This window comes from Artibeus jamaicensis, unplaced genomic scaffold (genome assembly GCF_021234435.1).
Source record: "Artibeus jamaicensis isolate MK-2021 breed Jamaican fruit bat unplaced genomic scaffold, CSHL_Jam_final scaffold_916, whole genome shotgun sequence".
NCBI classification, from domain to species: Eukaryota; Metazoa; Chordata; class Mammalia; order Chiroptera; family Phyllostomidae; genus Artibeus; species Artibeus jamaicensis.
The window spans coordinates 43,353,760-43,376,551 of NW_026522059.1; the positions used below are offsets into that span (position 1 = coordinate 43,353,760).

General features: G+C 38.2%; 1 protein-coding gene across 1 annotated transcript in view; it reads right to left on the reverse strand.

Moving 5' to 3' along the window:
* Positions 1-921: 921 nt before the first annotated feature.
* RAB2A (RAB2A, member RAS oncogene family) overlaps positions 922-22,792 on the reverse strand; it is a 105,759-nt gene continuing 83,888 nt past the window's right edge. Inside the window, exons 7-8 of the mRNA XM_053660842.1 lie at positions 6,994-7,062; positions 922-4,807 (exon numbers count right to left, since the gene is read on the reverse strand). Coding sequence (XP_053516817.1) covers positions 4,712-4,807; positions 6,994-7,062 — 165 coding nt within the window. The 3' untranslated portion in view covers positions 922-4,711. The remainder of the gene's footprint in view (positions 4,808-6,993; positions 7,063-22,792) is intronic.

Consider the following 22,792-nt stretch of genomic DNA (forward strand, 5'->3'; position numbering starts at 1 on the left):
CCCCAGCCCTGGAATCAAGCATCCCTCCAAGGAGTCCTAGTTCCCTTTATAGCATTTAGAAATCAGTATCTGAGTACTAGGTATGCTCATTGCTACGCTTGTCTCTGCTTTTAGGTCCTAGCTATGTACACTCACCGACCTGCATCTCCCCACACACCTGTACATGTAGAAACCTCACATTCCTAACATCTCCTGTTCCAACCCAACACCACAGGATTCACTTGTGCCTCTCCCAACTTTTAGTGACTAAGTCCTTTTTCAATGAGAACCTCTGCTTTCAATAAGGATCTTTAATCATTCACAATACATTTACTTGCTCTACCTTAATAGGAAAAGGTATTTTTAGAAGTGCTAACCCAGCTCCCTTTACTAACTAGAGTACTTGTGTATAGTTCGTTTTGTCTTTAGCCTTACACTATACAGTCAAAATCCTATTTTCTAAAGTTGCCGGCTGTACGCTGCTTTTCTTTCCTACTGTCAGTGTGGTAATGTTAACTCACTGGTAACACAGGTAGGTTCATCCATTAGTTTGTAGGTCACTTTGAGTTCCCTGCCCATCGTGTTTGATTTTAATTATTTTTGCAGTACGTGAAACATTACTGTAGTTCTGAGTCAGAGCTAAACAAAAATGTACACTTGAGAGAGGTATCACTCGTCCCTAATACCCCGTTCCCGATCACTGTCCACTCTGCACCCCCTCACTCTGTAGGTAACCCACGTCATTATAGTTTATTCTTCCTGTTTCTTTAGCACAGATGAGCAGATGATGGACATTTTTCATACTACCATCATTACATGAAAGATGGTAAACTGTACTCTTCTTGCACTTTACTTTTCTCACGTAACAGTATAACCTAGAAACTGTGACGGTTCATAGAACTCTTCCTTGTACTTTTTACATCAGTGAAGAACTCCAGTGTCTGGACTTACCAGTTTATTTTATAGGAGAGTGCTCCCAAGTACAGACAATCAGGTCATTTTCAATTATTTTGCAATTACAACCAACGCTGCAACGAGCAACCTTGTGCCTCTGTGCTTCTGCCCGCTGGGAGGGTATCATCGGGGTATTTTCCTACCAGTGGGTTTGCTGGCACAACAGGTGAAAGTCTATTTTGGTTTTGTTGGGTTTTGCGAAGTTTTTATTCAGAAAGGTAGTACTAATTTGCACTTCCATTAGTAACACGAGTGTTTTACAAACACAATGTGCTGTCATACTTTTATTGAACTTCTACTCCCGTAGGTAAGAAATAGTAGGGTTTTAATATGCATTTCTCCAAGTATGTTTGAATTTTAAAAATGTATTTTAGGGACATTTTTATATTAGTTTTTGGAATTCACTGTCTCTTCTCATTTTTTTTTCCTATTACGTTTACAGTCCTTTGTTCTTCAAGTTTTAAGAGCTGGCCTCGTGACTTTGTAACATTAATGAACACTGAATATATACACTGGTACTTTAAAGTTCCCCATAATGACCTCAAAAAAATATGGACCATTCTCTACCATATGCCAATGCAAAGTGAGATGCTGTGCTTAAGTTAGATTCCATTTTCCTTTGAACTCCAAGCACATACAAACTCTTAAGAAACACAGGTAGATATGTTGCTCTATTTGTATAGTCAATTCTTTGTATGAAACAGGGTTCTTTTTTCATTGTTATGGTTTTCTTCTTATATTATTTTTTAGCTCATATAGTCAAATCCTACCCTGCCAACCTCATTACTGAGTCCAAATGGGGCTTCACTACCTATGAGAAAATTGGTATGTTCCAAAGCGGGACATAAATTATTTTTTGAGTGATTAGACACATTTTGGTATTATTTACATTCCTACCCTCTTGACTATTAGAAGATACATAGAAACATTTTTCCTGCTAATAGGGTATTTTAAAATTTAAAAAAAACAACAAAAACCATCTACAAAGATTCAGTAAGTTTCCATATACAGGCTGAAGCAGAAGTGGGTTTATAGTCGTTGCTTTGGAAAAATAATACAATAATTAGTAAATAATAACAAAACAGTTTTGTATACTCACATCTGTAAACCTACTTTTGCCCCACCCTGTACTGTTTATCTAATTATAGGCCACTTTTTAAAAAGCCTGCTAACCACTCAGTTGTCTCAAATTCAGAAGACAAACAGCAACACTATCTTTACAAAGATTACAACTTTGGAATGTTATGCGCTGTATTTATTTTTTTTTTTAGTGACTGATTTTTTAGCTCTTAAAACACATCCATACAATGCTACAAAAATTAATCAAAGATTAAAGATTCAATTACAGTATTAAAGGTTCTATTACAGGTGCCACTGCTATTGCAACACACTACTTGTGACAGGGGTAATAAAATGAGCAGAGAATAGAAAGCACACAGTGAGTAATACTGCTTTGTCAACTGCCTTGAGTAGATGAGATATGTAGACAAAGTGGTAATAAACTAGAGAGAAGTCCGTTCACTACTCACCCCTGCTCCCCAGGCTAGAGGTGAGGCAGGTTAAGGTTGCTGGGGTAGGAGCTATATTTGAGGACTATCTTTTCTTAGGGTATTTAGTGCATGTACTGGTTTTTCTTTCTTTTTCTTTTTTTAACCATTGTTGCTTTTATTATACCTGACTTATGAAAGAATTAGGCTAGACGGCATGAAAAAGAATCACATTAAACTTCTGGAAAAGCTAACAGCAGTTTAAAAATAAGGTCCAAAGAATCACCTTTTTTGTGGTTTAACAAATTGGCAGAACAAAGCTCGGTTGCCTTAGCTTTTTTTTTTTTTTACTCAACACTAAATGGAATGATCAATGGTTTTGGTATGAAAACTTTAAGGAAACAACAGTTTATACTAAAAATACTCAAGAAACTCCACTTCCTCTCGCCTTCCCTCTGCCCTCCAGGAGCAAGGTAAAACCAAACTCAGGTGGGCGGCTCCACGCAAGAGTACCGTGAAAGCTTCACAAGAGCAACTGCTGAACATTCGGGGAGGACCTATGCAGCGCTGAAGTCAGGAGTGAATCGAAAGTAGTTTTAGCTCTAGGATTTCTTTATAGAGCTTTTTTATGGTTTCAATGTGCTTTTGTGCTGGATGAGAAGTAGAAACTATTGCTTACATCAACATAACAGAAATAATATCAATATTGTCAAGAGTTTCATCACATTTTAGCAAAATTTTTAATAACAGCAATTCCCTGCCTGGTATGGCTCAGCGCATTGAGCACTGGCCTATGGACTGAAAGGTTTCTGGTTCGATTCCTGGTCAGGGCACATGCCTGGGTTGCAGTCCAGGTCCCTGGCTGGGGGACACGCGAGAGGCAGCTGATCAATGTATCTCTTTCTTTCTCCCTCCTTCCCCCTGCCTCTAAAAATAAATAAGTAAAATCTTAAAAAAGTAAAAATAAAAAAGGGTGTTAAACATTCTGACCCTTTAAAAATATGCTTATATACATGTAAAATGTATAGATGGATTAAAAAATACATTTAAAATGATGTGGTCATAATAAAGAACAATTTTATACATAGGATTTTATTTTGCACTGCTATAACAATTTCATTATAGACCAAGAAAGGAAATGAAAAAAAAAGATAAAACCACCACACTCAGTAAATTACTAAAGCTTTTCTACTTTTTAACAGGATCTTTCATCTGGTAGATTTATGGTCATATCCCCTTCCAAACAGACAAGATGCTTACCGTATTTTAAATATTATAGGCTACCACTGAAAGAAAATGTTACACAGTCACTGTACATCAAGGTTGAAAAACTGTCCTGCATGAAAAATATTTAGAAATCATGTGAATAAAAAATTATTGTGTTTAAGGAAAAATGAAAGTCCTCATAATGTGCCATTTAAATGTGGACATTCACTCGTTTTTCCTGGAATCGCTCAGGTGTCCGGACTTCTTGCTTCTGCCCACTCCAGTCATTACTGTGTTGTCACCCAACAGTATTAAGGCAAACAAATCCTTTTCTCAAGAGGTCTTAAAGAAATTGTGGACAAACAGCAAACTTTTGGCATTAAAACAGGTTAACACATACATAGCCTTTAAAATGTATATTAAGCATATTTTCCTTGGACTAGTGACAAGAAAAGATGAACATGCTTGCTAACAACATCAAAAAGTTTAAAATTCAGTGTCCAAGCAATTTCTAACAATGCTTCAGTAGCCTTAAGCTCTAAACGGTTTAGAGTTTATGCAAATGCATTAATGAATTCAAGCTTGGCAAATTACACCCAAGCAGGTTATTAAACTATATATACAGAAAGTAAATGATAAATACAGAATTAAAAGAATCCTTCTGCTTTTCTTTATAGCCTTGAAAATTGACAAACTTTTTAAGGACAGTTCCATTATTATTAAACATTAGGTAACCACAGGTGTTGGGAAACCTAACTACACAAACCAATTTAAAATACTTGCGATGACTTTGTAGTGTTTACTATATAATTCAGTTCGTAGGTAAGGGCACAAGACGACATTTAACAAAAATAATCACATCAATTGACCTAGAAATCAAATGCAAAGAGATATGAATACAATCTCCAAAATCTGTCTTTTTAAGTGAACGTTAACCATTTATTCAAAGTTATACAAGAATTTGAAAGAGTAAAGTCTTCTGTGACATAGAGCCATTTAGAACGGTTTCATGTCTCAGCCGAGCAGGAGAGGGTGGAGGAAACCGTGAGCAGGCCCCGTCCGGGCGGCGAGACGGTGACCCAGACTCAACAGCAGCCGCCCCCGGCCTGCTGTCCCCCCTGACTGCCTGCATGTGTGGCGTTAGTAGCAGCATGCTGAGGGCCAATTTTAATGCCGTTTGCCTGGAATAAAAGACAAAAAGATAATAAATGTAACTGGAGCCAGTAAAAATCCATTTAATTCTTAATGACAGAATTTTACCAACAACTCAGAAAAATATTAAGGCAATTTCTCCAACCATTAAAACAACCTCTTTTATGGGATCTTTCTTTTTTTAGAAACAATATTGTGGAAATATTTCTGAAAATAATTCTGTATCATACCAGGTACTGGGGTAAACCGAAACTAGATAATGCTGCTTTTCAGGGAATTCTCACAATGGAGAAAATGTTTAAAACAACCATTGCAGGTCATCTTTAAAGGATAAAAATATGTAAGGCCTATGCTGCTCTAATACAATGTCAAATCTTTTCTCTAGACAGCATTTCTCTTCCATGTTGAATCAGCTGTACAGGCTAAGGGCATATGAGTGTTCTGTGTCATCAATAATTTCTATGATCCCCAAAGACATGGCAGCTTGCCAAGAACCCACACACAGAGCAGTTCTTTCATTCATCAAACTCACACTTATGTCTTAACCCTCACTCCCTCAAGTGGATTTTACCTAAAAATACAACACTTTGAGAAAAGTAATACAGTAGCTTCAGAAATTAAGCTCTTAAGGAAACTTTACGTCACAGTAAATCTCAGATTTATAGTGCTTGGCAGTTGTTCTGCAACAGTAGTAGCCTTGGGGTTTCTGGCACTAGCTCAGTATTGACAGCAGCTGATGTGGTTTCTTTTCGCTCTTTTGACTCCTCTTTAATAAAAAGCATGCCCTATGGCTCATTGGTTTTGCCCCCTCTGGGCTAGTAGCAACTTCTTGAGGAATCAAGGAGTCAGGCTTGGCAACAAGCCAAATAAATCGCACGGCCTGTTGGCTCCTGACAGCACATTACAATCAAAGCTGCACCACGCACAGTGCAGCAGTCAGCTACTATATGAAACCAGACAGAAACAATGAACGTGCACTTCTATACAGAGGCTCAATTACTGTTCCATTTATATGGCATTGGTCTCTGAATGTTGTTGCCTCTAAATTAACTCAAGATCTAGGAGGCAGGATTTAGAAACCACAACACTCCAAATTAAAACAAATACTTTTTGGAAAACTTAGGCAAACTGTTGTATAATTTTAGTAAAGAACATCAAGACAAATAATGCAGAGCCTCATTTATGTATACGTCAAGAGACACAGGCAATGGCTCCCTAAACAATGCTTTCCTAACTGTGGCAGAGTGTTTTTTTTCTCTTGGTAGTAAAGGGTCTTAATATAACAGTAAAAATGCTTATGTAACAGTAAATAGTATGCTACCCCATCCACACAGTAAAATGATGACCACTGGTGAACACTCAGACCTATATGATTCAAAGCTTTACATTTTATCCTAATCACGTTGATCAAAACTGGCTCAAATAATTTTACAAAGCAAACAAAAAAGAAACCAAACCAGTGCCAACTGCCAATTATATATATTAATTTAGTTTCCTGAAAATATGCTGTGCTATAGTGGGAGTCATTTCCAAATTGGGTATTTCCCACTTTCATCCCAGACAACAGGGAGAGCATCTTGCATCAGTGACATAGTACATGCATTACATTTACACAACTAGAAAATTATTCCCCAAAGCAGATGACACCATATGGACATGTGGGTGAAAGTGGGTTTCCTTCTCTCTTTGAAGGATTTATATTATTTGGCTTTGCTTACAATAAATGGATAGGGTCACTTCCTTTAATCTGTTTGCACAAATAAAGTGATGCTCTACTAGAACATAAACATTTAACTATTACAGAACATCCGACAAATTTTCAGATAGATGATTAGAAACTAATGTGTTAACTGACACCACATATCCATTTTATGAATTAAAAAATATTAAAAAATAAAACCATGAATCCAAGTATTAATTAAAATTCAGTTGTACAACTATCTAACCACTATGTTGTACACCTGAAACAATATGAAATTATAGTAAATGTAAGCTGTACTTGAAAAAATATTTAAAAAAAAACAAGCATAAGCTCTGGCTGAGTAGCTCAGCTGGTTAGAGCACTGTCCTGATAAGCCAAGGCTGCAGGTTCAATTCCCTATCAGGGCACATACAAGAATCAACCAATGAATGCATAAGTAAGTGAAACAACAGATTGACATTCTTTAAAAAAGCATAAAAAAATAAATATTAGTCAATATTTTTATATATATACCTCATTATTAATGTCAAAGACTCCTTCTTGAATTTTTTCATAAATTTCTTTTGCTGTATTAATAAATGCCTGAAATACAAGGTAGAGAAATTGGTTCAAGTTATTTAAAACCACAATAGTAAAAGAACATTATATAAAAGCTCTACAGAATATCATAAAGTTCAATATAAGAAAAATCAACTAATGTAATATACCACAGTAACAGTATAAAGCATAAAAACCACGTCATCATTTTAATAGACGCAGAAGAAGCATTTGACAACAATCAACAACCTTTTGTGATAAAAACACTCAACAAAGTAGCAAAAGAACTTCTTCAACCTGATAAACAGCATCTGAGAAAAACAGCTAACATACCCAGCAGCGAAGACTGAAAGCTTCCCCCGCCCAAGAACCAGAGCAGAGTAAGAATGCATGTGAATGTTCATGGGTATTGTTAGCAGTAAGAGCCAGAAAGTAAAAACAACAAAAATGTTCACTAACTAATGAATGAAATCTAAAATGTGGTATGACCATAAATAGAATTGTATCCAGCCATAAAAAAAATTAAGTACCAATTCATACTGCATATGGTTAAACCTTAAGAACATGCCAAGTAAAAGAAGCCAGACGTAAAAGAGGAAATACAGTGAATGGAAGAGCACATTACATTCACAGGAAGTGTTTGAAGAGGTCAGTCCATAGAAAAAGTAGATTATCGGCTGTCAGGGGTTAAGAGAGGGAGGTGGTGGCTGTGGAGTGACTGCTTGTGAGTGCGAGGTCCTGTTTGGGGTGATGAAAATATTCTGGAATTAGCAGTAATGGTTGCACAACATTGTGACTATACCCAAACCACTGAACTGTACTCTTTAAAAGGAGAAATGTTATAGTATGTAAATTATACTTCAAGAGAAAAATGTATGGTGGGCTGGGGGACACCATAACACGTGAGAAAAACCTGTCAACTAGACATATGGCTGCATTAACTTCCACGTTGAAACTAGCTTACTTCTGGTGGTTACTGTTCCACACACAGTCCCTTCTGCCAAGACAACGTATTCTTTAGTACACAGTTTAAGAGGGAAAAATCAAAGGACGTTTATGATGAAGAGATAAAACAGCAGCTCAACTTCTATGCCGTGTTGAATAAAGTTTCATACTTTTCCCACACAGCACACTACTTAATTGACAAAATTAGTGTTAGACTGCTGTAACCAAATTAGGCCTCTAAATAACAAAATTAATCCACACACATTCTATAGCTATACAAAATACTAAAATATTTCATGTAAACATTGCCAATGCTATCTATGGAAGGTGTTTCTAAATTAGCAGATGAGAGATCACAGAATACATTATTAATAAGGTCCTTGTTAATTAACATTCTATGAAAATCCATAAAGAAATCTGTTCTTCACTACCACTGATACAGACCTAATTCAAAATTTGAAAAGTAAACAGGGTTCATGGAGAGGAACAAATCATACCTTTCATCTTTTCAACACTGAAAATATCTGACTGCTGAACTTGCCACCAGAGCTTTTGTTTCCTAATTAACAGGACTGATATGTTTTCACCTTTAAAGGCCTTACAGCTCCCCAGAGTAATCAATCTACTGCAGCTCAATTACTGCACCAAGAACATACCAGTCAGTGAAGGAGACGTGAATGACTGAGGCAGGAGCACAGAGATATGAATATGCATAAACTCTAAGTGGCTGATCGAATCATCAGAGAGGGTCATGAGAATTTGCAGCAAAATAATGAGAAGAATTAATCACTGCAGACTCACAAGGCACTTCGGAAGTGAGTGTGCTTTTCGTGTGTGTGCTGGAGTTAAAGTGAAGGAGAAACTGGCTTTTCGCCAGCTACGAATTGATTTACATTCCTTAAAATTGAAGTTATCCTGATAAATAAGGAAAAATTTAACTTTACTTCCAATAACATGTCGATTACGGCGACAGGCTTAGAAACCAAGCTAACTAAATACTGAAGTCAACAGATTCATAAATTCACAGGGTTGGAATTCCTTACGGGGTACCTCACATGTGTATATTTCACTAGAACATTAGAACCATAAGGTCTCAAAAGTGAGTTATAACTTCATATAAAAATTTGTTTTCAAAGCCACCAAATATGCTAATTTATGCAAACAAATGAACTTTTTGCTAATTTGTTGATGACTCACATTAAAAACTGGCTTAAAAGAGCTATTACATAAAATTTTCCATGTCATTACTAATTGTATTACCTAAACAGTACTTATTCTATAGGAGATACTATATAAATGGATTGTTTTATCTGTATCATAGCAAAAAATATTTAGTATTATTAAGTGATTAATAAGTGATCAACTTCAATAAATCCTCAGAGTTTAAAACCCAATGTGACAAATGTAGACATCAGTATACCTGTTTTAAAAGTGTGTGGCTATGAACTGAAATTATCCAGTTCCCAAATATAATGAACATTAAGGCTTATCAGATAGAGATCAAGTGAAATTTCTAAGAGCCCTGGGTGTTACAATTATTATGCACTAAAGCTGCACAGTATTTCAAGAACTCAGAAAGAGATACATATCTGTTATAATAACTGGCCAAATTTTTCATTAATTTCTTATTTCACTCTAGTCACTAAAAATTAGACCCCATATATATATATTTGAAGGTAGATATATCACAATCTAAAATACCTCCAGAACACAGAAGAAAAGGAGGAAATTAGCAATAAGTTGACTAAATAGATACTACAAAGGCTTTACATTAAAAGCTCATGGTTTAGTAAGACAGTCTTAACTTAAAATTCTGCCCAATTTTAGCCAATTTTAAACAGCTTTTCTATTTCCTAAGCTACAGAAGCAGATTAGGGTGGGGGTGTTTACACAGACAGAGCAGGCATGAGGGTGAGCGCTCTGTGTGCGTGGTGAGGAGGGAAGAGCAGGCGTGGGTGGAGGGGAAGAGGCACCGGGGAACCTGCACAGGGCAGCAGCAGACTTGTGCAGACAGCTCCTGAAGGCCGCGTTAGTGACAACGATCCGAGTCATACAGGACAGCTCGGCATTTGCCATTTAACGTAAGAAACAGAAAATACGTTTAAAAAAACTTTTATTGTTACTCTTACAAGGTTTAATGTTTACAAGGGTAAGATTAAAAAATCTATCTGGAACGCTGATTTCTTTATAATTACAAAGAGAGCAAGCTGATGGCATACCTACAGAAACATTTTAACATTAGTTAATGCAGAACTTTTAAAACATGACATCTTAAAGATCACTACAGGTTTTGTGATATATAAACTAGCATGATAAAAACATTAGATTCACATATACTTCACATTTCACATCCAGCCAATCCAAATATTAATGTCATTAAACAGAAAAAATATTTGCTGAGAAAATGATGTCAAAGGACTGCATTATCAGCACCATGAAACAAATATTTAGGCAGATTCATGATTACAAAGTATAAACAGAGTTCCCTGTAGCCAACTTAATTTGGCGAGCCTCTGGCTTTCCCATGCAGGGCCCCTCCAGTACCAAGAGCCCGACTCTCTTCATTTTACCGTTACCTCTCCCCCTTTGCCCCACTTTGATTAATTGCCACGTTCAGTCCTTTACCTTCATTAGCCATTAACAGCCTTCCGGCTCAGACACTAATCTTTCAGTCCTTGGCAGTAGTTATCTGAATGGTCCTGATAATATCTAAACTTAAGTAAAATTTCAGGGACTTTTATAGCACAAATTAAACATAACAAAAACTAGAAATTTATTATGATTCAAATATATATTTGGCAAACACACAAGCTTAGTATATCCTACCTATATCATTTATCATTTGCACAAGGGTACCTAACTAAACTGTATCTGGGTACTACGGAGGATACAGGGGGAGGATAGAGTTCCAACTGCTGCTAAAATAAAGTATTCAGTTGGGAGAATCTAAGTAAAAGGGCTTAAACTGCTGTGGAAGGTGCGGGAACATATACCTTCTGCACGAGCCGACATAAGGAAACTGAGGGGCACTATTAGGGCGGGTCCGGCTGGAGGCCACGGACAATGTGCTACGAGGGTCTTCGCAGCTGATGAGAGGAACCAGGGGCAAGAAATTTTATTTTTATTATGGTTTAACAGTTCTGAAGGCAAAATACTGAAATTCTACTACAGAGTAACATTTAAATTATTTCCTAATGAAACATGCTGCCACCTGGTGGAAAGACAAAAATTACAGCATCTAAAAGGCAAGAATTCAAAATAAATCAAAGTATCTTAGTTTTATTTAAATACCTTGAACAGATGCTAGAGACAAAGTAAAATAAGTGACTTTTTAGTTTTCTCTTAGAACCGGGAAACTGGAGATAACTAGAATTCTGTTTAATTGTCTTGTCAATTGCTAACAATGCTACGGATATTATAGGCGTCCATTTGCCAAAGCTAATAATAACCAATATTTACACTTATTATGGGATAGACACTTCTAAGTGATTTATATAGGTGTTCATTATTTCTGAAGAAAAAGTAAAAATTTGTATAAAATAAGTAAATGAATTTTAATTTTCTTTCATTGGCTTTCAAGAAAATGTTTGTCAAATGAAGTTCTACCTCTAAGGTTAGCAGAGTGGTTAAGGATGGGGCTCTCGAACCAGACTGTCTGGGTTCAAATCCCAGAGCCACTCTAACTGTATGTGTTGCTTTGGACCCACTGCTTAACTTCCCTGTGAACTCAGAATAATAATGGGACCCCCTTCACAGAATTGTTGGGAAGATGAATGTAACATATTCATGAATGTCATGCAATGAAAACAGTGCTTGCCATGGAGTACTGGATGCACGTTCGGTTCCACCATCGTGAATATTTCAGTGCAGTGATGCGTGAGGAACAAAAGAAGATGGTACAGGCACTAAATGTGAATGTGCCCCAAAACACTGCAGACTAAAGGAGAGGAACGGTGATAAATGCTCTTTGGTGACTTAAAATTAATTTTTCGAGAATTTTTAAAAATCCTCACCTGAGGACATGCCTACTGATTTTAGAGAGGAGGGAAGGGAGGGAAGGAAAGAGAGAAACAGTGATCAGTTGCCTCTGTATCACAGTACACACCCTGGCTGGGGTCAGAACCTGCAACCTAGGCATGTGCCCTGACAGGAAATCAAACCCGTGACCTTTCCGTTTATGGGATGTTGCTTTAGCTAAGTTGAGCCACACTGGCCAGGGCTGAAATTAATCTTGATTAAGTAAAACTAAACATTAAAAAAGTAAATCAGCAACACATACTCTGTTCAGTGAGCACTAAAGAACAAAATATACTGAGATCAGAGTTAAACATTATGCAAAAACATAGGAAAGTCTTGGGAAAAGAACATTAGAGTAGAATTTAAGACTAGGCAGTTTAAATACAAAGTTCCTTCAAATTCTGTGACTTTAAACTGTTCTCATTTTAGCCCTGGCTAGTGTGGCTCAGTGGATTGAGTGTCCGCCTGTGAACCAAAGGGTTGCTGTTTGGATGCCCAGTCAGGGCACATGCCTGGGTTGTCCTCACCAGGGGGCTAGGCAGCCACACACATTAATTATTTTTCTCCTTTTTTTCCTCCCTTCCCCTCTCTCTAAAAATAAAAAAATAAAATCTTTAAAAATAAAATAAAATGTTCTATTTGATTTAGCTTCAGTGTGAAAAGACTCATACATACACATCTAATATACATAGTAGCTTTCAAATTACATTTTAATGGAAACCCTGCAAGGGCCACCTCTTGGGGATGAGGTAGAAAGCAGAGACAGCCCAACGGAGGGAGAACCATTTTTCACTTATTTCCCCCTCATTTCCCAAGGCACCCCTAATTCCAGAGCAGAGCTGTTCTGCTTTTCTTTGTCTCATACCAAGTTTCCTGTGTTCCATTAAAATAAAGAGGGCCATTGCTAAATCTACTGATTTGAAAAGCACACTTTCAGCCCTGCTGGATAGCTCATTTGGTTAGAATGTCATCCTGATATACGCCAAGGTTGCGGGTTTGATTCTCAGGGCACATACAAGAATCAACCAATGAATGCATAAATATGTGGAACAACAAATTGATGTTCATTCCTCCCTTCCTTCCTATCTTTCTTTCTCACTTCAAAAATTAATAAAACTTACTTAATGGCCAAATGGAGGCATAAATAGACAGACACACTGTGCCTACTCACACGGCCAAAATAAGGGACAACAAAAATTTAGAAACAAAAAGGCACCCAGAACCAACAGAAGACTGAACTATACGGAACTCTAACAACCATTCCTCCAGACCAGTAAGACAGGTGGAGTGGGCGGCTGGTGGAGAGGGATCGCAGCAGGAAAAACTGGTGGCTGGTAGACCCGGGGCACGCAGGTAGGGCAGCTGGCAGACCCTGGGGCACAGGGTGGCAACAGCAGACCCAGTGAGGTGCACATCACGGCTGGCTGACCGTGGTCACACATTCGAGCGCAGATAAACCAGGTGAAAACGGGCAGTGAGACAAAGCACGTAACGCAGGGCCCCGGCGACGGGAAGTGAAGCCTAAAAGCACCATTTGAAAAAACTTGTAGGGGTTGAGGTGCCAGGAGACTCTTAGCTTCACAGGAGAGTTCATTGGAGAGACTGACCCATAGGGCCCTAGAACGCACACAAGCCCACCCACCCTGAAACCAGCACCAGAAGGGTCCAATTTGCTTGTGGGAAGTGGCAGGAGGGACTGAAATCCGAGAGAGAATGGAGAAAGGACCACTGTTCCCCTCTGACTCCACCCCCACATACAGCATCACAACCTAGACAATGGGTTGCCCCACCCTGGTGAACACCTACAGCTCTGCCACTCATATGTAACAGGCACAACCTGACAAAAATGGCTCAATCAGAAGAACAGCTCAAAGCCCCAGAGCCAATACTTTTAAGTGACCAAGAGATAGCCAACCTATCAGATGCACAGTTCAAAGCACTGGTGATCAGAATGCTCACAGAACTGGTTGGTTTTGGTCACAAATTAGATGAACAAATGAAGGCTACACTAAGTGAAATGAAGAAAAATGTACAGGGAACCAATAGTGATGGGAAGAAAACTGGGGCTCCAATCAAGGGAGTGGACCAGAAGGAAGAAGCAAACATCCAACGAGAAAAGAGAGAAGAAACAAAAATTCAAAACAATGAAGAGAGGCTTAGGAACCTCCAGGACATCTTTAAATGTTCCAACATCTGAATTATAGGGGTACCAGAAGGGGAAGAGAAAGAGCAACAAATGGAAAACTTATCTGAACAAATAAAGGAGAATTTCCCCAATCTGGCAAAGGAAATAGACTTCCAGGAAGTCCAGGAAGCTGAGAGAATCCTAAACGAGTTGGACCCAAGGAGGAACACACCAAGGCACATCATCATTACATTAGCCAAGATTAAAATGAAGGAGAGAATTCTAGAAGCAGCAAGAGATAAGGGGACAGTCACCTACAAAGGAGTTTCCATCAGACTGTCAGCTGATTTCTCAAAAGAGACCTTACAGGCAAGAAGGGGCTGGAAAGAAGTATTCCAAGTCATGAAAGGCAAGGACCTGCATCCAAGATTGCCCCATCCAGCAAAGCTTTCATTTAGAATGGAAGAGCAGATAAAATACTTCTGAGATAAGGTCAAGTTCAAGGAGTTCATCATCACCAAGCCCTTACTATATAAAATGTTAAAGAGACTTATCTAAGAAAAAGAAGATAAAAAAGATGAACGGTGAAAAGACAGCAAACTCACTGTTATGAACAACCACACCTAAAACAAAAGCAAACTCAGCAAACAACTAGAACAGGAGCAGAACCACAGAAATGGAGATCACATGGAGGGTTAACAACAGGGGAGTGGGAGGAGGGGGGGTGGGAAAAGGCACAGAGAATAAGTAGCATAGATGGTAGGTAGAAAATAGACAGGGGGAGAGCAAGAACAGTATGGGAAATGTAGAAGCTAAAGAACTTATGACACACGGACATGAACTAAAGGGGGGGAATGTGGGTCAGAGGGGGTGTGCAGGGTGGAGGGGAATGAAGGGGGGAAATGGGAAAACTGTAATAGCATAATCAATAAAAATATATTTTTAAATAAAACTTTCTTAAAAAGAAAAAAAAATCTCACATTCTTCAAAAACCTTCTAGTTAGAAATTATTTTGGATTTCTAGGGTTATTTTGAGAAGTATGTCATATCTGTGATTATCTTCACCCTAAATGTTCTTTCTTCCCTTTACAAAAATTAACATCACCAGTAAATGCTTATTAAGAAGGAAAAGAGGTGGCCTAAACAAATCTTGATCAATTTTATCAGGGAAATAAATGGGTGGGAAAGCCAGAAAAATTAGATTAGGCAGGTTTGAGAGATAATAGTATTTAAGAATTTCCTATTCCTATTTTCGGTCAGAGATAACACACAGATATATTTAATTCCTTGGTAATTTAGTTCTTTCATTCAACAAGCATTTGCTGAGTATGTGATTTGTTCCAGGCACCACCTATACCCAGGTAAATATAAACACCTTTAACCTCAAAGATTTGGTACAGGATAGATGCATATCCAAAAGATACAGTACAGAATGGATGTTACCCTCAAGGATATGGTACAGGACAGATGTAAATCCAACGATGGAGCACAGCATAAAAACTTCCACAACAGCTGCTTAGAGGGTAACGTGTCATGACCACTTGAGAGTAAAAAACTCGAGAATGCCCCAGGAACAAAGGCCTGAAAAATAATTAGCTCCCACTCATTTAGTGGGAACATTAAGGGTCGAAAAGAGCATTTTAGACAGAGAGGCAGACTTTAAGCTCAGTTATGCTGGAAGTGGGGACAGACAGACATGTGGAATGAGGTCAGAGAGGTGGCTCACTAGACATCAAGGAAAAGGTGTCTGAAAAAGTAGGAATTGGGTAGGGGACAAAATTAGAGGCTGGTTTTATAGGATGAATTATGAGGGAACGAAGCTGGCAAGAGACCAAGAAGGGGTCTAGAAGAATAATCCAGGTAAGACATAAAAGGCCTGACAAATTAAAGCTGTTGGCAACAAGTATGGAAAGCAAAGAGCAAACTTGATATCTACTTTGGAGAAATTAGCAGGACTTATTAAGTAGGGTAAGAATGGTGAGGTGTTTAAAGGACTCTACTTTCGGCTAAAATAACTGAGATGGAAGGGTACACTGTGAATTGAGATAAATAAAAAAAAGGGAGAAAATCAAGTTCCAAGGATGGAATGAAGAGTTCATTTTAATTCTAATGCTAATGTCATGTACACATGGGAAGGTCGTGGTAGTTGGTGATCTATACAATTGTGCGCCTATGAATACAGACTAGAGATAAATGTGCGAGTGGGTGTGTGATATGCACATATCAGCATGATTTTTTTCAGTAAAGCTTAGCTATTCTGTTTTAAAAGTAGAGGAGATGAATGTAACTTTCTACGTTAGTTTGCTCTGGATTATTCTGAGAGTTCCCTAGGGTGATGGCTAAATAAAGATGGAGAAGCTGACACTAGTCAGCAAAATCTTCCCACTGCCCTCACGCCTGGTAAGGTCAGGTTAGGTTTCCAGCGAAAGGTCCTGTGGTACTCTTGACCCTGACAACACAGCCCAAGGCAACTAAGATGTGTTTTCAATGCAAATTAAGTCTGTAGATTTTCAAGTACTGGAACAGGACTCAAGTCTTGGCAAGGCATCTTGAAATTGGTCTTTTTAGTTACTAAAGCCTTATCAAGTCACGTTGTTTTTCTCTGACACAGAAATTCACCTGATGTCAGTTCCGATGACTTGGCACATTTCTGCAATCTGTTTTTGGATTAGCTGGCTGGATTTTCATCTCGGCTCTATCTTTAGTATTTTTAACAGCTAAGCCAGAAATTTCCAGCCTTGATTTTTCAATAGTTTTAAGATATTTTTAATTACTAGACTTTTGCCTCAATTTTTGATGTTTATATATTTTTCTAGTTTCGCATAAATTTCTAATCTTAAGTAAAACTGATGAATGTATGAAAAAAATAACCCATCAAATGGCTAAGAGATCATGAAGAATATTTGACAAAGTGACACTGTTTGGGGAATGGCAAAGTTGACCATTATTCCCACTGCAATTACCTTTAGGTCCCAGAGGAAATATAATATTTTAAGTTTTGACAAAGTACAAATACAAAGAAATAAAATGTTCATTTAGAGGAAAAAGACAGAGAGAAAACAGGTAGAGCAGTACAAAAGTAAATACAACCACTTCGGGGGTATAATTTTTTGCTGCAGTTATCTAACCTCAGCTCTAAAAAAACCTTTCAAAGCACGAAGACCCCAGACAACTGCTGGAGGAAGCTCTGATCACAGGAGGAGCCAATTTTGGGAGTGTCCAAAAATTTCATAGGTTTTTAGAAAGCTTAGGGCAAAGGTTTCGGACAAAATCCCACCTACATGTTAACAAGTAGCACCAAAGTATAACCTGACTGAAGACTGATGGAAGAGAAACAAAACTAATTCAATAAATGAACCATCCAAACATTTATTTACTATGTGGGGAAAAAACTGTGCTAGTGTTAGGGATACAGAGACAAAAAGATTCTGTTTTCACGGAATTCTGTCCCAATGTTGAGCCAACCCGAAAAACAAATGTTGTCACTGAACGCTAAGATGAATTCATGCCCAGGATGATACGGGAATGAATAGAGAGAACAGAACATATAAATTCTGGTTGTGTGTGCCTGCATTTGTGGTGGGTGGTGGTGGAGGCAGGCAGGAAAGTGTGCCATGTGCCATCCCAAGAGGAGGCATCAGACTCGACTATGCTTGAAGGATCGAGGAGGAAGAGGATTTCAAGTACACAGAACACTTTCTGTGGAAGGTACAGCTGATGGCTCTTAGTTTAATACAGAGAGCATGCTGTGGGGAGTTGGCAGATAGAGATTTGTATTCTAAGCACAGGAATTTGATTCTGAAGCTGTGGAGAAACACAACATGATTCAATAAAATGAGCGTGACATTCAATTTTCATTTTTAGAAAGAATTCATAGGCAACAGTGTAGAGGATTGGAAAAATGAAAATAGGAAGTCCAACTAGGAGGCAAGTGTGAAAGAGGAAGGACAATTTGGAGAGATATTTAACAGGTAGAAACAATAAGACACAAGTGGAAAGTGGTATGTGTTGACTGCATACATGACTGTAAAGGGGTCAGAGAAAGGGAATGCCCTAGAATGTAGGATACTGAAGATTTGCAGACCTAAGAAGGGCTGTCAGTTTAATCTGCATGTGGTAAACTGGGAGGGTCCAAGGACCACTCTTGCAGAGATGTCCAGGTAGCAATGGTCAATGTGGAGTTGAACACACAACCTAAGACAGGTATCTGAAATCCTGAACCCTGGAAAAGGGTTCTGGGAAGGCTAGAGAGGCATGAGAGAGAGGAGAAAATGGTATCATGGAGCTAAGGAAAAAGGAAGTTTATCAAATAGTCAAAAGTGTCAAATATCCCTATGGGATGGATTGTTTAAGGTAAGAATAGAAAAGCACTTACTAGGTGTGGCAATTGGGAGGTGCAGCGTGACCCTGGCCATGATGGAGGAAGTCACCAAGGTGAGAAAAAGAATGAGGAAATGAATACAGAACTTACTACAAGCTAGAAGAGGACATATCCATAACTGGGAACAACAGATTTTCATTTTTAAGATAGCTGAACATGATTATGTAATTATATGTTGAGAGCCAAGAATCGGTAGGAAAAAAGAGGGTGAAGATGATGAGGAGGCTTGAAGAAATACCGTCTCTGAGAAGATGAGAAAGGACTCTGCCAGATTCTTCACAGAGCTCTGCTCCTCAGAGGGAACCCATGAGCAGCAGCATCAATGTCACTTGAGAGTTGGTTCCAATCAAAGACTCAGCCACACCTGAGGCCTACCGAATCCTACTCTGCATTTTAACAGAATTCCTAGGTGACTGGGATGCACATTCATATTTGAGAAGGACTGCTCTAAAAACAACTTTTTGGAAAAAAAATTTTTATGATACATTCTGAGCTTAAAAACAAAGTAATTTCCACATCTTCCACTACAAAACCTGTATGTCACCATGAAAAGAATAAGCAAAACAGAAGAATCACCAATCCCTCAGGTGTTATGTGTTCCCCACCCCTAATTCCATTTTGGGGGGAAATGCATAAATCACACTTGGAAACCTCTGGGTTACATAAACGTCAACAAGTTTCTTAACAGTGGGTTCTCAACAACTAACACTATTGTAAATTGTGTTTTTAAAAAAGGAGGGGACATTGTCCAACTCCTCCCGAACTCGTCTGACTACGCAGAAGTGATTTTATTCAATGCTCCTCAAAGCGGTGACTAACCTTCAGTGTTGCTATTTTCCACTGTGCAGCACAACGAAAAGGAATGGGTAGGCATTATGCTGAGTGAAATAGGCCAGGCATTGAAGGACAAATACCATATGATCTCACCTTTGACAGGAAGCTAAAGAATAAAACAAACAAGCAAACAGAATAAAAACAAAGACACTGAAATAGAGAACAAGTGGGCAGCGACCAGAGGGGAGAGGGAAGGGAACTTAAGGGGAAAAAGGGAGAGGGATTTTGAGGAACAAGTATGAAAGACACAGAGATAAGGACTGGGGGGGGGGGGGGGAATGGGAGGGAGGGGGGAGACGGGAGGGGTGGGATGGGAGAAATAGATTAAAAAAAATGTACTTGAAAAGTAACTAAATAAAATTTAATATTAAAAAAAATAAAAGAAAAAAATAAAAAGAAAAAAGGAATGGGTAGGGAACTGAAACCCCTGGGTTTAAATGCTCTAGGGAAAATGAGGATAACTTATGTAAAAGGACTTCTTCGACAACACGCCATACAGATACGCAACAGCATTATCATTTCAGGTACTTGACATTTTTCAACCACCTGAAAATACTTCTGAAAGAAATTTTCCACTTATGAGACACTCTTCTAAATGCTGACGCCACACGTGTGTAATACAGATCACTGGATTCCAGTGACAGGAGAAGGAGCTACTCATGACCTTCACAGCAACTCCTCAGTCTGCCCCAGGACAGCATAGGACAGATCTTCCTGGACCCTGCAGAGTAGGACTACACGAAGCTGTGGCTCTGGAATGAACTGCCACAGGTTAGCAGCTGAGGAGCTGTGAACCTGATGGGGAGCCCAGGGAGTTATCAGGCAGACATGATAGCTTGGTGTCCTTAGTGACCTTCAACTTGTACTTGAAAATGAAAATTCAAAATTAATAAAAAAAATAAGCTCTGGCTGGGGAGCTTAGTTGGTTAGAGTGCCATCCCAATACACCACAGCTGCGGGTTCAATCCCAGTCAGGGCACATACAAGAATCAACCAATGAACGCAAAAATAAGTGGAATAACTGATATCTCCCCCCTCTCCCTTCCTCTCTCTAAAAAATCAAAAAAATTTTTTTAATTACTGCTGGTCACACAGTTGATTCTTATTTGCTTATCAGCAAAATCTTTAGTAAAATGGAGGTCAAAATAATTTTTTGTCAACTAGAAAAAGAGCCTGAACCTCATGTTCCTAATATAAAATGTGATGACACTATAAATGCTCGGCACATTCAGCATAAATGTAACTTGAATAAATGACAGGGAACTAAACACAGGGTCCCCCCACATGCTGCGCACTATGTGTACAGCATCCAAATATTATGTTTAAAAATCAGCAGTAATGGGAATTAAAATAGTAAGGAATGAGTTCTGATCTTGTATTACTATAAAAATACCATACAGACAAGAATATTTTGGTTGAAATTGGCTTTTTAATTTCATTGACATTGAGAAGATGAACTCTAGGGTGTGCTTCTACAATCACATTTATGGATATATTTCCTCAGTGAGTTACAAAACGAATAAATGGTGATAGCACACTTGGAGCCATGCCAAGTTATATAAAAATGATTAAAATCCACTTCATAGAAAAAATGAATTCCCTTATTATAACTTGTAATTTGAAAATTGTAACTTACAGTTTGAAAACAAATTAACTTAAACACAAAAGTTATGGCCCTGGCTGATGTGGCTCAGTGGATTTAGTGCTGGGCTGAGAACAAAAGGGTTGCCAGTCTGACTCCCAGTCAGGGCACAGGCCCGGGCTATGGGCCAGGTCCCCAGTGAGGGCACTTGAGAGGCAACCATACACTAATGTCTCTCTCCCTCTCTTTCTCCCTCCCTTCCCCTACCTAAAAAGAAAGAAATAAAAACAAAACAAAACATAACACTCATGTACCATATAAGTTTGATAACAGAGGTTTTATGTGCATAGAGGTCTATGTGTGTATATAATGTCTGTGTATATTGTGCATGTGGTATTAATGTTATATGATTTTATAAATATAAAAATACACCTATCCACTAAATAGATTTAGTCTCAGAAATCTCCACATCTGTAATATTTGGTTAAGAAGACTAGATTATCTTTTTTTTTTTAATACTTTTCAGAAAATTTTTTAAAAGAATTCGAAAGTCAAGTTTTGGGTGCCATTTTAAATTTAAGATCCCTGTTAAAAATAAGCAGCATAACCCTAGCTGGGTGGCATGGCTGGGTGGAGCATCATCCTATACACCAACAAGGCTGCGGGTTTGATTCTCAGTCAGGGCACACGCCTAGGCTGTGGGTTCAATCCCAGGGTCAGGGTGCATACAGGAGGCAACTGATCAATGCTTCTCTCCTCTATCTCTCCCCCACCCCCCTTCTCTCTTTCTAAAAATCCATTAAAAAAATATCCTTGGGTGAGAAATGGGGGAAAAAAAAAAAAGATCAGCATCATAAATTCAGAGGCTACAGTTAAAGGAAAATATCAAGTTCAAGACATTCTAGCCAGAGCACTGCTGAATGATGGTATGATGGTAGCCTGAAGTGAAATGGAGAAGTTAGTGGGAATTTAATGAACTTGTATCCAGGTGCCAACATCATCAGGAAGAGACTGAAACAGCTGAGGATACTCACTGCAGAATTCACAAGTCAGAGAAAGCCCATAAAATAGAAGGAGTGTCACATCATACCAGCTCTTTGCAGTCTTCACTCTCTTCCCCAGGTTGTCAGTGAAATGAAGCACTTTAAATTTTAAAGATCAAAATTATATACCATTCCATTTACAACTAAATGAGTAAAGAGGATTCATGTACTATGCTAGGTTGTTAGTGCCTCACTTCATTGATTTGAACTGTATCCTATATATAGCTCGATGTTTCTCAATCTTGATACTAACTGATGTTTTGGGTCAGATCACTCTTTGTTGTGGAAGCTATCCTGTATACTTTTCTCTAACACCATCTCTTGCCCTTCTCCCCAACAACAGAGCCTTCCTAGATTAAATCAGTAAAGTGAGTAAATCAGTAGATCTACAGATTAAAAGTAAACCTATTTCCAACAACAACTGAACTAACACTAGGAAAAAAGGTGTTACTGCATGCTGCAAATTATCCAATCTCTTAGAGAGAAACATAAGAGTTAAACTTTATGGTCTCTAATTGCATTATACTGATTGCAGCAACTAGATCTTGGTTAAAATATAAAAACAGACTACAGCACAAGAGCAAAAGGAATTGGGTCTAGTTCTAAACAGAAAGGGATCATTAATGTACCAGTTATGTTTAACCTTAATGAACAATCATGTAGTTTTAAAATTCTAAAAAGAACCCTTAGCCAAATGGTCCATAATCAGGACACTGACATCTGTATTAAATTATTCTACCTTTTAACATAATTATTTTTTAAATAATTTACATTTAAATGTAGCATTTTAAGAGGGTTTCCTTTCTGTTTCTTGTGTTTTGTTTCATTTTTTAACTACAGGGGTTGGC